General features: G+C 37.9%; 1 protein-coding gene across 3 annotated transcripts; it reads left to right on the forward strand.

Annotated features, from left to right (window-relative positions):
- Positions 253 to 2,952, forward strand: LOC109335412 (aquaporin SIP1-2-like). 3 transcript variants are annotated; one of them, XM_019571551.1, is made up of 4 exons: positions 253 to 449; positions 503 to 832; positions 2,140 to 2,412; positions 2,652 to 2,952. In XM_019571551.1, the coding sequence occupies exons 2-4, from the start codon at positions 518 to 520 to the stop codon at positions 2,805 to 2,807; spliced, it is 744 nt and encodes a 247-aa protein (XP_019427096.1). In that variant the 5' UTR covers positions 253 to 449; positions 503 to 517; the 3' UTR covers positions 2,808 to 2,952. The 3 variants fall into 3 exon arrangements, with proteins under 3 accessions (XP_019427096.1, XP_019427092.1, XP_019427098.1); XM_019571547.1 differs by having other exon boundaries at positions 253 to 447; positions 496 to 832; XM_019571553.1 differs by having other exon boundaries at positions 253 to 439; positions 498 to 832.

Here is a 13,732-nt window from a genome sequence, read left to right on the forward strand (position 1 = left end):
TAACTGGAGTATATTAAATGTGAACAAGAATAGTTAAATATTACGGAAGAGGTTAGTTACATAGAAATGCATACAAAAAATTAAAGGATAATAACATTTATATATTTTAATTTATACAAAAATTATATTTTTATTTTAATAAGAAATCTAACTTTATTCCCTAAACATCCTATTGAATTGAAAATTGACATGTGGCGGTGACTAATATAGTTTATCTCGTCCCATTTTCTCGATCTTCCAAAATAAGCTGGTTAGGTGAATCACGACCACTATCTTCAACATTGTCTACTAACCATATCAAAAGTCCATGCTTTATTCTTCTTAACCTCATTCATACAAAGACATCCCTCTTTTCCTTTCTCCCTCTGCTGTCCCCACTGGTCCATATATAACTTCACCATCGTCAGTGGTATCATCAGAGGGCGAATCAAATCAAATCAACCCAAATTATAAAAAAGAAAAGGAAAAAAGGTGCACCCTTTTACAACTTTGGTGTTTCAGAGATCCAAAAGCAAAGATGGCAAATGCTATAAAAGCAGCAATTGGAGATGCAGTAATGACCTTCTTGTGGGTCTTATGCTCTTCCACGTTGGGGATAGCTACTAGTGCCATAACTAAAGCACTTGATGTTCAGAACATTTCATACAATGGTTTTGCTTACCCTTCATTTTTTGTCACTGCTTTCCTTGTCCTTGCGCTTGTCTTTATCTTTACCATCATTGGTGATGCATTGGGTGGTGCCAGCTTCAACCCCACAGGCACATCTTCTTTTTATGTTGTTGGTCTGGGTTCTGATACTCTCATCTCAATGGCTCTCCGTTTTCCTGCACAGGTTTGAAGTCTTTGTTTCCTTTTTGCTTTATGACGGTTGCTTTCCGGTGCTGTTAAATCAACTTTTTTTTGCTTTATCCACTATTTTTTTTTCTTTGGAGGCATTTTTTCTTTTACACCAAAAAATAATAATTGTTATTTATCCTCTGATCTCTTAACTTTGAATCTTTTGAGGGAGTTTTGGATGGATGTGAATTAAGAACTGTGAATTAAGAACTGTGACCTTGCTGAACTATGGGTTTAATTCCTGGAGTGACCCTCTTGCAAAAACCTTTACTCAATGATGTAAATTGCGGTTAACGTTGCGATTATGGTTCTGTTGCGTTTACTGCTGTTGTGGTCGTCGCGACACGAATTGCGACCATTGCAGTGTGAATTTTTTTTACTTAAGAAAGTATTTTAGAATTTGATACGACTTGATGTTGCTTGAACGTTGTCCGAGATGCGGTTACGGTGTAATTAGGGTTGACAACGGGTGCGGCAGGCGGGCACACGTAATGCTTTCCTATTCCCAAACCCGCAATATTTGCGGCTACCTGTGCGCTAGCAGCTATTTGCGAGTCCCATGTTTTATTTTAATTATATATTTATATATAACTTATAATAATTAATATGTAAGAATAATTATTACATGAATAATATGATATGTATATGATAAATTTATGACCATGGTTAAACATGTATAATTTATTATGAAATAATAAAAAAACATATTACATATAATCTTCAAATAATAAAAATACTATATTATATAAAAAATTAATTTATAAATTTGCAGGTACTCATAAAGCGAGTATCAGAAAACCCATTTTAACTCAAAACTATTATTGTGGGTACCTGTTATGGGTATTTCAATGAATACCCACTGGTCGATTTTTTGCCATCCCTAGGTGTGATGCAGTCGTAGCGGTGGCCGCAACCACAATATTATGACCATATCAGATGTGGTCCATAATTTAAATCATTGGTTTCAGCTAATGTTCAAGGTTTTAAATAGAGGTTGTAGTTTCAAAGACTTCCAAAATGTTAACATTCTGGACGGGCTGCTGATGTGGCTGCAATGGCGTTGACAGTGCAATTAGGTGACTCCCATAACCTTAATCTGTAGCAGCTGTGGACGAAGAAAATTTTGCTAATGTTAGTCAACATATATAACAGCGATGGCTAACCATCGTGTTCGGGCTTTTGTGGAGGGTTAATCCCACAGCTAAATCCGTGGAATACTCGGACAACAAGCTAAAAAATTTGAATTTAGGAGTGTTTGATCCATATCTTACTATGGAATTTGAGCTGGTGTTCTTTTTACAGGCTCTTGGCGCTGCTGCTGGTGCTATTGCAATTACGGAGGTGATTCCTAAGGAATACAAGCACATGTTGGGGGGACCTTTTTTGAAAGTTGACTTACATACCGGGGCTGTTGCTGAAGGAGTGTTGACATTTGTGATTACTTTTATTGTTCTCTTAATCATCCTCAAGGGCCCTCGTAGTCAGCTAGTGAAGATTTTGTTGATATCTATATCAACCATAGCTTTGGTCATGGTTGGATCTCCTTACACTGGGCCATCCATGAACCCTGCCAATGTGAGTGTTACTTCTTTTTTCTTTGCATGCATCAGATTTACTAACATTTTACGAAAAAAAATGTCTTTGTCAGTCATCTTTCATCTTGTTTCTAGTATGCAATATAAATAATGCAGAAGCAAATTGGTTCGCATGAAAGTGTACTTAATTTAGCATCAACCATTTCATGCCCGTTGTAGATTTATTGATTCTTCTGATCATGCTTTCCCCTGGTTAGTAACATATTGATGTCTTTGCAGGCCTTTGGTTGGGCATACTTAAATAACAAGCACAACACATGGGAACAATTCTATGTTTACTGGATTTGCCCCTTCGTTGGTGCAATATTGGCTGCTTGGTTAGTTCGTGCTGTATTTCCCGCACCAGATGCCAAAAAGAAACAGAAGAAAGCATGAATATGCCTTAAGATTTTGTTCTTTCCGTTAAGTGTTAGGCATCAAGCTAGTTATTAAGAACATTTTTACCTTTTGTCATATCTTGATAATAATAATAATATTAATGGAATTGGAATAATAGAATGAATAGAATAGAATTGAACAAGGAATATCGATCTTCACTTTGAACTGGCTAGATTTTTGTTTTGTTCTTTATTTATCATTAGGGCAAAATGAGTTTTCAGAAATACAACTACTTTTTTCAAGTATTTAGCTTTGTCCTTTCAACTAAAAGAACGGGATTACTTCATATTATATATACCATCGTTTTGAAAGGCACAGTGCATATTAAACAATATTTTTAATTCAATAATCTAATATTATATATTTGGAATAAATTAAAATAGTAAAATATATAAATTTATTATCAGTGATAATGATAGATTTATTTTTAGAAAAATTACAATTCTTTTAAAAATTATACTACAAAAACTTCCTATATGTTTAGGTGACATGTCTCACTTGGTGACAATTTTCTTATCAATGACTAATTTATAAGTGACTAGGTTACATTTGTACACGTAGGCATATTTATGGACTAACTTTGCATTAGTATATAAATTGTAATATCTATATATTACTAATGTAAAGATTGATATATAAACAACACATTATTCATTATTTATTTGGTTTATTTTTTATTTTGAAAAGTCAATGGTGATTAAATATAAATGTTGGATGACATAAATAGTAGTGTATACAACTTATATAATGTTAATGCATATATTTTTTTATAGTATATATCAATGTTATGCAGCCTAGACAGGCCAATTGGACCAGTCCAATCGCTGACAGATTGCAAGAACAATCACGTTTTCATGTCTTGAACAAATTCCTTATTAGATAGTTTTGAGCCGTTCAGAAAACGGTTCAATTGGGTTGAACCGGTAATAACCAGAATAAGTCAGGCTTTTCAACTCATGTTTTGGATTAAAAACTAAAAACTGAAGAAAAAAAATTAATTTATAAAAATGGTTGAAACATAGATCAGGATTAATGAAAAATAGTGAAGAGATGTGAAAGGAAAAATGTTTTCTGATGTTTTGTTTTGAAACACGGGGAAGGGACATAAAGAATAATGATGAAAAAAAAATGTTAAACAAAGTTATAAACCTGTTCAACCCAAATGTGTGCAACAATGTAGTAGTTAACTTGTTATCTTAGGTTTTGTTTTTCAATTTTAGGGATAGGTTTAATAGATTTGGGCCATTGGTATTGGGCTTACGATTTAATTTTTAATAAAATAAAAAATAGACATGGTCCATCATATTTATTTGTCTAATTGATTAATTTTAATATATTTTTTTAGTTTTTATTTTAAATTTTAATCGGTTTACATTCTTATTTGTATAATATATTTATTTATAGTTATAATGTCTTCTGGTCCGAGAGTCCGACCTAATTAGTTAAGCTGGTCAAACCTAAAATGAAACCTTTACTAATTTGATGTTCCATTGCTTTAACATCATTGGTATATATAACTACTTTTTTATTTTTAGAGGGTTGATAATGTAAATGTTATTGCTTAAAAGAGATTCTAGATGGTAGCTTTTATTTTTATAGTTTATAATAACATCTAGAATGTTAATTAGAAAAGGGGATATAAGTAAGTTTTAATCCTTTTAATTTTTTTATTTGATTTATAAGCCGATAAAAATACAAAGAGTCAAAGAGGGAAAAAATTAGGCCAATTGTGTCTCCTTTATTAACATAAGCAAGTCAATAGATATTTTGTATCTGCTGATCCACATTCTTCTTTTTATGGTATTAAGTATTTTTATTAAGTACTCAAGTTTGATATACTTCATTTTAGAGAACTATAATGTTTTTTGTATTGAGTATATTTTATGTTATAATTTTATTTATTTATTATAATGTCTAATTTAATGTGAGATAAGTGTTTATTGTGATAATGGTAGTTTTATAGGATTATATGGTTGTCTTTGTATAAATTAAAAATGTTAAGGGCATAATAGGAAATTGGAAATTAGTCTATGATGATAATTATACCATATTTTGCCTTTATATATAATATAGAAGTATAGATATAGATATATAATATTGATAGTAAGTATAAGTATATAAGATAGATTAATCATCCTCAAGGGCCCTTGTAGTCAGTTAGTGAAGATTTTGTTGATATCTATATCTACCATAGCTTTGGTCATGGTTGGATCTCCTTACATTGGGCCATCCATGAATCCTACCAATGTGAGTGTTACTTGTTTTTTCTGTGAATGCATCAGATTTACTAGAATCTTTTAACATTTTATAAAAAAAGGTTTTTTGACCTGCCTCTTTGGGAATGTCAACTAAGCTATGGTTTACTGGAATCTTTTAAAATTTTATGAAAAAAATTCAGACATCTTTCATGTGGTTTCTAGTATGGAATATAAATAATAAAATGAATTATCTCATTATATAAGGAGAAAAATTATCTCATTAAGCCACTAAAATTATCATGACATGTGTTATATTTAATTATTTTCTATATTTTTTTTAAAACTAAACAAAACAGCATGTCTTACTTTTAGTGACTGAGAGGATATGTTATCTCCTGGTACAAGGAGATACTTTACCTCAAGGTTCTCATAATTCAAAAGGAAATTGGATCATGTACTTAGTTTAGCATCAACCATTTCATGTTCATTGTAGATTTATTGATTCTTCTGATCATGTTTTCTCATGGTTAGTAAATGTTCTTTAGTGTTGATTGGATATGGCCATAATTGAGAACCCGAATGAGTAGCTTGCTTCTGGAGATTGGTTAGAACGGAGCTCGGACCTGCCGGTGGAGGTACCTGAAAAGGTTCTCCAACGATCAAGTCAGTATGAGATTTGATGAGAGTGATTGAGAGTAAATATGAGAGAGATGATAGTAGAGAGTAATGAATGCAAGTAATAAATGAGAGAATGTGATCTTAATTGTATTTCCTATATGAGAGCCTCCTATTTATAGAGTTTGAGATGGTTGATATGACATACTGGCTTTATTTGGTTGTAATTCAGAAGATACAGTAGGAGTATGGTAGGCGTATATTAGGTGTATGCTAGGCATATATCAAGTTGTTCTTAACCATCTTGCAAGCCTGCTACTATCGATCTATCGGAGGCAGGAACGATTTCTAGGTGGTGTAGTAGGTGAAACGTCAGTGGTGCATTAATGGCGAGTCAGAGGTGCATCAATAGTGCTTGCAGATGTGTATTAATGATACTTGCAGTAAGTGCTGTCTGGACTTGGCCGGTTAGGGGAGGGGATATTTTGGGCGAGTATCCATCCAATTTACCTGAGGTGGAACAGTTGTCCTCAATCTAGTAGTATAGCCGAAAGTTGGGCGTGCTGGTAGACTCAGAATGTTCAGGAGGCCTCAAAGGGCTATCTAGCGACCATTATGTGTAGGTTTTGTTCGGATTCATTGACCAGGGTCAACTTGTAGTTTTAGGACTGTCCATGCGATTAGCTTCTAGGCATAGAGGTAGGACATGAAGATGGTCTATCATTGACCAACAAGTGGAGGTTCGACAATGCTTCAGATGAGGACCTCAAGTGTTCAAACGATGCGTCGGTTCGTTTTGAATTCCTTGCTTTTGGACCTCCACGATGGGTCCTCGGATTGCGCCACGAGGGAGGCCTGGGTCCAACTTTTTTCCTATAAATAGGGGTTCATCCCCTTCATCCTTTCTATTTCTTCCAGATTTTTCGACTTCCATTACTCGGTAATTTCTTTTCATTTTGTTTCTTGTATTAGATTATTTTTTGTCTTACTATGCTCGGTGAGGAGTCTAGTTCTGATGAGGTGGAGATCTTGTCCGAGCCTCTACCCATTTTCACTATGCTGGTCTCTTGTCATCATCGGTGAGCTCGTCTCGCTTCTGCCTCGGGTAATAGTTGGTCTGCATTGAGGCGACCAAAACAACTCTCATTGTTGGCCTTATTACATGATTTGAGGATGAAAAAGGTCGGTAGTGGTGCTATTGTGATGGACTAGGCAACTTTCTATGAGAAGTGGCTTCTGGTCTTCGATGACATGTCTAATTTGGAATCTGATGCTTCTTCTCGTGATAGGTTGATCATAGGGACGAATTTTGCTGAATGTGCCGACCAGTTCACAATCCCGGAGAGTATGGCAGGCCCCAACTCTAGATATTGGTGGGTTGACTGCAAAGTCTTAGGTACTCCCACTTTCTTTGTCCCACCTAGGCGTCTCGTTGTGGACGTGCTTACCCACCCGACGAACGATATCCTCTAGTATGCCCCTAGTGATTAAGAATGGGTCTGCCAAAACATACTCCTCGAAAATCAAAATTGGTGGCTTTTTTATATGTACGAGTATGTTTGCTGGCGGTACGTTGAGGTGCTGCAACATCTCCAAGTGGCCCCTTCCGAACTGCATCCGAATTCCTAGGGCTTTATTTGGGCATTCAAGATTTTTTATGAGGTCTTGGAACGATCTTGCACCATCTGGTTGTTTTTTTAGATGTTCAGGGTGGCCCATAGTACAAATAAAGACGAGAACAAGGAAAGCCGCCAAGGATGGATGTCTCTTTAGTCCATGAATGGCCGCGCACTCTTCCATCCTTTTGAAGGATCCGTTTAGAATTGGAAGGCCGACGTTTTACGTGTAGAGGTTCGAGGATCCCGCCATACATGGGCATTCGGCCCCGACAGTCTACCCCTCTTCCCATTTTCTTGGAATATGGGCATTCATATGAAGCCCACTGACTCCTTCAGTTTCTTTTACAAACAGCTAGATGACCGAGAAAGGGAGATGGCAGATGAGATGCTAGTCTGGATCGAGGAGGGGATGGCCATCGAGTGCTATGGGCTTGTCTAGGGCGATGAAACATTCAATGAAAAGAAGGGAATGGACAACTCATCGCCCCGATCCGGGGGGCCACCCAGGTAGATTGCCACCCTTAGAGAGAAGATGGGTGATCTACTGAATTGGGATAGAGTCCCCTCTCCGGCCCTGAATCCACCCTCCCTATTCTTCTTATGCCAACCCAGTTCACTTAGTCGATCTTACCTTGTTGGAAACCACCCCTATTGCTGCCGTTGGAGAGGATTCTGCTCCCCAAGAAAGGCCTGGAAAAGGGAAGGCTGCTGGAGCGGGCAAGGGGAAATCGACTCCTTCCAAGAAGGGGTATAGCTACAACATCCCGAGGGCGGTTAAGGAGGCATTGATCAACTTGGGCATCCGGGAGACGATGGATAGCATGCCCCTGACTGAACTGTTGAGGATGACCCGGAGGCCAGGGTCTTGGTTACTTCAGTGGACAAGTATTTCGAGGGTGCAGGGGTGCTTGCCACCCGGGTTGGGGAGAAGGCCATGGCCAATCTTTAGGAGCAGCAATCAGGCGAGCTTCAGGAACTTAAAGAAAAATATGCTAAAGCCCTGAAGAGATTGGAGGGATAGAATCTGGCGGCGACCGAACAACTCTCCACCATGTCACTCCAACTCGGAGATGCTCCAGAGGCTGCCTTGTCAACACATGAGAATCTGGGAGTCACCCAACGGGAGTTGACTTCTCTAGTTGACCGCCTTGGGATAGCTTAGGAGGAGAAGCTTCAACTTGGAGACAAGTTGAAGCTATCGGAAGGTCGGGAAGAGTTGTCCCAAACTGAAGTTGTCCGGGTGGGCATGAAGTTGGCTGAATTGAAGGCGGCCTTTCTGAAGCTAGAGGATGATGCTGACACGACAACTAATGCGGGCTGGGAAAATGCTTTTGCCCAAGTCCGCTTAGTCTTCCCGGATTTTGACTGCTCCTGGATGCGGATGGATGCCGGGGTCACTTTGAGAGTGAGTTGGTTACCGATGAGGATGATGGCCCAATCACGCTTCCTATTCCAGCCAGGGGTGGTGGGGAAGCTTAATTGTTTATTTCTCCTCTTTTTTGTTATTGTTTCTATCATGTAATTGATCGGATCTTGTATATTCTCCCCTTGTTGAATGAAGTAGACCAAGAAATGCTGAAGTAATTAATGCCCGAATCATTGCAAATGAAGTAGACCAATTAATTCTGAAGTAATTATTGCCCAGACTAATGCAATGTAATCGAGTTAGGGTCATGATTGCTTGGATTGTGATGAATGGTTGTCGGTATTAGGCGGATACTACTTGTGCCCTCAAGGAGGATTGATTGATTGGAGACTAAGGGGACTTGGTCCGCGCCTTTGGTTTTTAAGGGATAGACCACCATCAAAGGGAGACAGATCCATGCCTTCGAGGGATGATTGATTGAAGACCACAGGGACTTGGTCCAGACCTTGGATTATTTAGGGATAGACCACCGTCAAAGGGGGACATATCTTTGCCTTCGAGGGGTGGTTGATTGGAGACCAAGGGGACTTGGTCCACGCCTTGGGTTTTTTAGGTATAGACCATCGTCAAAGGGGGACAAATCTACGCCTTCGAGGGGTGATTTATTGGAGACCAAGGGAACTTGGTCAATGCCTTGGGTTTTATAGGGATAGACCACCATAAAAGGGGGATGGATCCACACCTTTGAGGGGTGATTGATTGGAGACCAATGGAAACTTGGTCCACGCCTTGGACTTTTTAGGCATAGGCAACCGTCAAAGGAGGACGGATCTACACCTTCGAGGGGTGATTGATTGGATACCAAGGGGACTTGGTCCGTGCTTGGATTTTTTAGAGATAGGTCACTATCAAAGGGGGACAGATCCACGCCTTCGCCACGTCTGCCAAGAAACAAATGCATAATACTTCATTAACATATATGTTTTTTGGATTACATAGGTTGTCCGACCACGTAAGGGGTCAACATTACATCGTTTTATTATGTATTAAGAAAAGAATTTTCAGAGGTTCATTACGTTCCATGTTTGAGGGGATCTCCTTTCCTGATAAATCTTCAAGCTTGTAGGCACATTTACCAATTTTATTAACCGCTCAGTAAGGTCCCTCCCAGTTTGGTGCTAGCTTTCCTTTGGTTTAGCTGATGCCTGCTCTTTGAAGGACCAAATTTCCGGTTTCAAAATCTATGGGGATTACTGAAGCATTGCATTTATCAATTGTTCGCCTTTTGATGGCAACCTCCTTGATCCGGGAAAAACCCCTTTTCTCTTCAATCCAGTCTAGGTTGTGTCTCAAGATAGTCGAGTTGGCGGCCTCATCGAATTGTAACATCCATTTGGTTGGCTCACCGATCTCTACCGGTATCATGGCCTCAACGCCATAGGTGAGATTAAATGGTAACTCTCTAGTAGTAGAATGAAGAGTTGTTATGTAGGCCCAAAGGACATGGTGTAGTTGATCGGGCCAAACCCCATTGGTCTCATCCAACCTCTTATTTATTCCTTTTAGGATGACCTTGTTGGTCGCCTCTGCCTTTTCATTAGTACGAGGATGCTCAAATGAGGCAAAATGTTGTTAAATATGTAGCCCGAATAATAATTCGTCAAACTTTCTATTTGAGAACTTGTACCATTATTCGTTACAATAGTGGCCAGAATACTGAACCGAGTGATAATATAGCTCCATGCAAACTTTCGGATGTTTGCTGAGGTGATGGTTGATAATGCCTCAGCTTCTATCCATTTGGTGAAATAGTCCACCGCTACTATCAGGAATTTGAGTTGCCCGACTACTGGTGGGAAGGGTTCCAGAATATCCATGCTCCACCTACAGAACGACCAAGGGGTCATAGTGGTTGTCAATTCTTTAGGTGGGGCCTTGTGAAGGTTGGCAAACAAACACGCTACACACTTCTTGGTCAACTCAAAGGCATTTTTATCCATGGTTAGCTAGTAATAGCCCACCCGTAGCACCTTCTTTGCTAGAGAGGTCACCCCAAGATGGTGACCACAACTTCCTTTATGGATCTCCTAGAGCACATATTGTGCCTTATTGGGGACGAGACATTTGAGCATTGGAGTGGAAAAGCCCCATTGATACAAAGAGCCTTGCACCAATGTGTACTAGAAGCTATGCTGGAGGAACCTTTGTCTCTCTTTCTAGTCGGCAGGGAGATCTCCATGTAATAAGTATTTAATAATAGGACCAGTCCAGTCATTTGGGATGGGTATTTGCTTAATGGTCATGACGCTGGGCTTCAGGATATTTCCTTGAATTTAAAAGTGCAAAGTGTTAAAGTATTGCACTATTAGATTACCTATGTTTTGATGAAGACAATGATTTATTGAAAGCTTGAAGATGACTCAACAAATCAACATGCCATGGACTCAAGGATCTCATCTAGACTAGGATTTTACAATAGTCACTTTTAGAGTCTTAGATGTGTGTCCTAGATATTGAGTTTAGGTTAGGTAAACCTAGGTGCAAAACTCACAAGTCTTAAAAATAATCAAATCATTTACATGAGACATGCCATCTAGATTATTATATGTTCATGCATTAATCATACATGTTATTTGTGCATCTTAGGCATAATATATTGGTAAAGTATGTATAGTTGATAAGCATAACATATAGGTAGTTTACCAGTTAATCTCTTAACTGGAAAATATGTATGTTAATCAATTACACAAGGCGTTAATCGACTAACGTGAAATCAGTTTTAACAGATAACTGAAAAATAGAATTCAGTTATTCTTAATCGTTCTCTACAACCCGTTAATCGATTAAAAGGACACTTAATCGATTAACTGGGCATCTAATAACTTTTGTTTTCTATATGTTAGATATCAGTGGCAGAATACACCTAGAAGGGGAGTTGAATAGGTGTCGCGGTTCCCAAATACCGCTTTTGGCACCAAAGCCCTATTCTGGAAAATCACCCAGTTAACCGATTGAAGGGCTGCCTTAATAGATTAAACCACAATTAGCAGAAAGTTTCCGAATGGCTCAATTACACAGCCAATTACAGATTATATAAAAATGATATAGCATATATTTTTGAACATAAATGATATTTATATTGCAGTATTACTATATCCAAATTATCAGCTACAATAGGCAATTAAAAGCTAGTTAAAACAGTAAAGAGATAAAGGAAAGAAACAACCTGCAACAATGTTTTTATACTCGTTTGTTTAGGGTTCCTCTGATCTGAGAGATTTTCTTCACTAAAATTGAAGCCAATGTAAAGCAACTAAATGGTTAACTATATGTAAAGCAAATAAATGGTTAACTATATAAGATGAAGCAGTAGGAGGCTTACGAATGCAATTCACTCATATAGTCAATCATCCTATCGTGTTCTTGCATGATTCTTTCATTACTGTTTAGAGATTTCTTAAGGATAGAAATTGCATATTATTCATGATTCTGATCTTATACATATTCTTGGTAATTGAGAGATTTGTATAGGGTTTTTAGATTGTTCTTGATTGTAACATTTAAGCCTTTTAGTGCTTCACATTACTCTGTTTTTGTTGTATTTTGTGTAACAAGGAAAGTCGTCTCTTGGTGTCATACACTTGGTTGGGGCTGGATCGTAGGAAAGGTTTTCCTAGGTGATTGGTAAGATACGAAACAACTCATATTCATGTGTCAGAGCATTCAGCCTCACTCGGTAACATACGAAACAACTAAATGGTTAACTAGATGAGTGAATCACTTTTGCATGTCACTGATAGACTCACTCGGTTACATACGAAACAACTCAAATTCATGTGTCAGGGCATTCAGCCTGGCATGCTTGACTTCGCTAGTGCCTTCGTGAGTCAGTTGCAAAGTGTCCCACATTTCTTTCGCACTTTGACACTGCGACAACCAAAAGAACTCATCATATGATAGGGACGATGTGATGATATTTTTAGCATGTAGGTTATACTGAACCTTTTAGCATTCATCACCGGTCCATAGACTTTTCGGTTTATCTTTCGCTTCATCATCCACTAGATGCTGTGGAACGAAGGGCTCGTGGACTATGAAATTTCCAAATATCCGAGTCGATGACCTCTATAAAGATCTTCATGCGAATTTTCCAGTAGGCATATCCTTCACCACTGAATACAGGAGGGCGGTTAATGGATGCGCCATCACCGCCAAAAGGGTTAGTGGAACCCATTTATATTCTAATCCAAATCCACTATTTATCTAGTTATTTTTTCCTTCATGTTAGGGTACTTGTTTGCATTATCATCAAATAATGAATCAAAATCATACATTTGTCTATCAATAGGATTAATTATTATCAACATCCAACAATGCCAAAAAAAAATGTTAAGTTAGGAATTCACTATCCTAGATATCACAATTAATGACGGTCATTCAACCAGGCTTGCTAGAACAACGCTGCTAAAAACGAGGCGGAAGATCATGAACATCGCTCATTAAAGCAAGCGCTGTTAACGTGTATAGGCAGATATAACTTCAATAGCACAAGCGTGAAAAAGCGTTATTGAATTAGCACTAGCTTGAATGATTTCTATTTAACAACACTCCTTTAAGATTGTGCTGTGAATTTACATCTATTCAACATTGTAAGATTAAAGGAGTGATGTTGAAGATTACATATGTTATGACAATGAGATGTCAAAAAGTGAACTCACCTCCTAGCTGTTTAACAATGATCCTTTACGTAAGCGTTGTTAATTTACATCTATTTAACAACGCATGCTTGAGTAAGCGTTATTAAAGATGTCATATAAACAACTCTTTCTTAAAGAAGTGATGTTGAAGATGTCATATGATGACAACCTTCTTGGGGTGCCTTTCTTTTGGATCATTTATTAGCTTGAATGGTAAAAGGAAATGTGTATGGGTCACAATTTGGCTAGGTGTCTAGGTTTTGGCTAGGGATTTGTATGTGGCTCGGCTTGTTTGTGTAGGCTTGGTCTAGGCTTGTGTAGGGGTGGGTTAGGTCACAATTTATATGTATTTGGTTAGTCTGGTCACGAGTAAGTGTATTGGCTAAGTATTGGCTAGGGGGTAAGAGTTTGGCTAAGTGTTTGATTG

Source organism: Lupinus angustifolius, chromosome LG02 (genome assembly GCF_001865875.1).
Source record: "Lupinus angustifolius cultivar Tanjil chromosome LG02, LupAngTanjil_v1.0, whole genome shotgun sequence".
NCBI lineage: Eukaryota > Viridiplantae > Streptophyta > Magnoliopsida > Fabales > Fabaceae > Lupinus > Lupinus angustifolius.

Bases quoted from the DNA above. Each gene is read 5' to 3' on its own strand.
- LOC109335412 (XM_019571551.1), top strand. From the start codon at position 518: ATGGCAAATGCTATAAAAGCAGCAATTGGAGATGCAGTAATGACCTTC. The intron at 833-2,139 runs GTTTGAAGTCTT...TTCTTTTTACAG, and splicing joins CTCTCCGTTTTCCTGCACAG to GCTCTTGGCGCTGCTGCTGG. The intron at 2,413-2,651 runs GTGAGTGTTACT...ATGTCTTTGCAG, and splicing joins CATCCATGAACCCTGCCAAT to GCCTTTGGTTGGGCATACTT.